The sequence below is a fragment of the Lactuca saligna genome, chromosome 1 (assembly GCF_052625555.1).
Source record: "Lactuca saligna cultivar CGN05327 chromosome 1, ASM5262555v1, whole genome shotgun sequence".
In the NCBI taxonomy this organism is placed as follows: Eukaryota; Viridiplantae; Streptophyta; class Magnoliopsida; order Asterales; family Asteraceae; genus Lactuca; species Lactuca saligna.
Window position 1 is genome coordinate 53954551 of NC_136417.1, and position 3321 is coordinate 53957871.

Genomic DNA, 3321 nt, shown 5'->3' on the forward strand with positions numbered 1-3321 from the left:
GGAACAAGGATTTGAGGATAGAGATGGGATTAACGTCTCATGTATTCTCCGCCCCGTTCAAATACATTTAGACAAGTGTCAACATTTTACCACATATAGAAAAATAAATAAATATATTCCCCATGTTTGGGCAAGTATTGTTAGTTCCTATTGTTTTATTTCTAGTAGGAATACTGTCCATATTAGGAAAAATAGACCATAATTTTTAGGTTTCAAAATATTGTCCAAGTTGTCCATAATCTTTTAGTTGTTCTTAATAATTTCTTGTTGGTTTCATTAATAATATTTTTGCTATTCTAAAAAAATATAAATAAATCTGATTTTTTTCCTTTACAATGAGTTGCTTTTAGTTTATACGATCCAGATAACTAATATATGATAAAGATAATAAATTAGCAACGACTACTAGACGGTTCTTTTTTTTACACTATTCCCTTTTCTTGAACGGCGGGAACCATCCTTAACTAATTCTTAAGAGTATGTGTCACAATTACTTCTTGATGCATTAAATCATTAATAACCATAAATCTCAATAAGTTTTCATCGCATTTAAATGATAAGAGAACAATAAATGATAAGAGAATTGTTTTAGATAAATCTTTAATGATTGTAAATCTTTTTGGGCGAGCTAGTTAGCATTCGCGTACGTATACTTTGAGAGCCACCCTTCTATGATGTTGATCTCTTTATTTCGCTGTTCAACTAACCAGTCCGGATCCGTAGCCATAGGAGATAGAATATCCGAGCAATGGTGTCCTAAGTCACATGATAACGTACAAAATTAAATAAATAAATTTATCAGGACTAAACCAAATAGTTATAAGAAATGAATAACCTTATTATATGTTTTTTTTTGTTTGAAACAAATATATAATGCATAAAGAATTTACCTTCTTGTGTATAAATAGCGACAACTGTATCTGATATGTTTTGAAGAACACTGCAACAAAAACAAAAGTTAGTATTTGAACGAGGTATTAGCGTCACATGAAGCCTATGAGGTTAAATAAAACTTACCCTCCTGAACTATATGGATCACGTAAACCATTGGAGAAGATAATGTTGCTTGCGAACTTTTCAAGCACAGTTTTTATACCCTAGTAACAACATATGGTCGAATTATAAGATAATATTTATTATATAAAAATGGTTAAACTACAAATAACAATATAAGGAACGAATGAATTGATAATTGACATACATAACCCCCGAACTCTATAGGAGCCCAATAAGGTCTTGGGGTGACACCAAAGACTTGTTGGCATTCCTTTGTGTATTCGCCCAAATTGAAAGGGTCTGCTTGGAACATCGTATCATTTTCTCCTTGTCCCATCGGCATTACCATTTCTGTACACGACTTTGTAATGAAAAGAAATAGTCAGACCACAGTTTAAATGTCACAAAAAGAGGTTCTTATATATAAAATTTGTTTGATGTCATGTAGGTAGCTACGTCATCGTCATATTTATGATGTGTTATTTAATATTTTGGTGGTGGTTATTGGTGTCGCTTTTGCTACTTGCTAGATATTTAATACATGTTGGGTAACGCATGTCTCATTTTGAGATATTGGAGGGATTTAGTGACAATGTTTTGGTCTCAAAAACGTTTCAAAAGGAAAAGAGGCATGCATAATTGCACATATAAACACCTAGAAAAGCTACATGTTTTAAAACACTTATTCGATTGTATACCTGCCAATCCCATCCGGATTTGTTGTTGAATCCCATATCAAATAAAGTTATGCATTTTGTTTCAGCTACACTACGATATCCAGCCATGATTCTGTCAAGGATGTAAGTTCCTTCTCCAGCAGCATCCGTTGCATTGCAAAATGTTTGTAAATATTTAACTGTAGGGTCATCATATTGAGCCATAACGTCGTATATAATCTCCAAATGATACTTTAGAGCTTTAGTTGTGTTCACAGGCCTTCAAAACACGATAATTATATTAGAAAACAAGTCACATTCGAGATGAATGATAATAAGAAATGTTGGAATATTGTAACATACGTGCATGTGTTGAAAGTTTGGGAGAGATTCAACAGGCCCTGAGGTTGAGCACCAACTCTATCAATTTCAAACCAAGATTCTCTTATGGTTTTGTAGCAACTCGTGCTTGTACTCTGCATATCAAATTTAGTTGTCTTAATTCACGTATAGTACGCAATGATTTAAGGAATAGAATGAAATATTTTGATGTTTACTTACATTGAAGTCTTTTGAAACAACAGAAGCATAACCGTTTTCAGGAGTGAGGCCCATAAAATAGAGGATAGGAGCTGAAACCGCCAATGCTCCATAAGCAGCGTGTGGATATTTCATGCGAAACCACGAAGCGAGCACTAAATTTGAAAAAACAAATAAATAAATAAACCTCTTTTATATAATTTATACTTTTTCTATACAAATATCATTGAGGAAAACAAATTAAAAAGTAATGGCCTTACTTCCACCATACGATGCTCCAATAGCTATGACTGGACAATTTACTGCTGACATGTTTTGTTTAACATCGATGATTATTTGAGCATAATCTGCTAAAGCTTGCTCTGAAGTAAAGTATCCAAGAGTGTTAGCATTTTTATATGCTTCCTCATAAGATCCAAATGGCATGGAAGTCCCATAATAACGATGCTGCAAATTAAATATAGAAGTCATTAATGCACAAATGATTAATTTACTACGTACCCGATATAGCAATATTACAAACAAACATACCTCAATGTAGACCAAAAGACCTTTAAATCGCGAAGCAATCACGTGCTCGAACCCGTTATATTCAACATCTCCCATGATGTCGGACTCCGCACCCACATAAAGAAAGATCGGGGAAGTGTTAGTGGGTCCACCCCAGTATTTACTATTCACCACATAACGTTGTTGAAAAGTCGTGTAACTTTCGGGGTTAAAATTGAAGTGATCCAGTGTTTGTGTGTAGTTATAGACCTCATATTCTTGTGACTCGTTTATACTTTCAGAATCAACTTTTGCTGTTGAAAAACTATTTTTAGTAATTAACTTGGTTGCTCGGTAATGTTTTCCCGACACACAAGTTAGTGCTATTAACACAAATAAAGACAACTTCAAGAGGAAAGAAAGATTTAGTTGGGTCATTATTGTTGTAAATAGAGTACAATATTCTCGTTCCTCTCCTATTCAGCTTAAATAGTTGAAGTTGATTGGGTTTTTCATAAATAGGAATTGTCAAAAACGGAGCTTTGGACTTGTGTATTTGGAGAGACAGGATTGAAGTTTGTACTTTCTGTACTGTTATTGGCTATGGACAGTTAGGTTTTTTTTTTTTTTTGAAACGGCT

The 3321-nt window shown here is 33.5% G+C and overlaps 1 protein-coding gene across 1 annotated transcript; it reads right to left on the reverse strand.

The window, feature by feature from the left end:
* Positions 1-628: 628 nt before the first annotated feature.
* Positions 629-3119, reverse strand: LOC144998303 (uncharacterized). The gene is made up of 9 exons (XM_078958102.1): positions 2724-3119; positions 2453-2639; positions 2214-2347; positions 2016-2128; positions 1695-1932; positions 1202-1357; positions 1018-1097; positions 891-940; positions 629-756 (listed from the first exon to the last, which is right to left on the reverse strand). Exons 1-9 carry the CDS (start codon positions 3117-3119, stop codon positions 629-631), a joined length of 1482 nt encoding a protein of 493 aa, XP_078814228.1.
* Between the last annotated feature and the right edge of the window lie 202 nt (positions 3120-3321).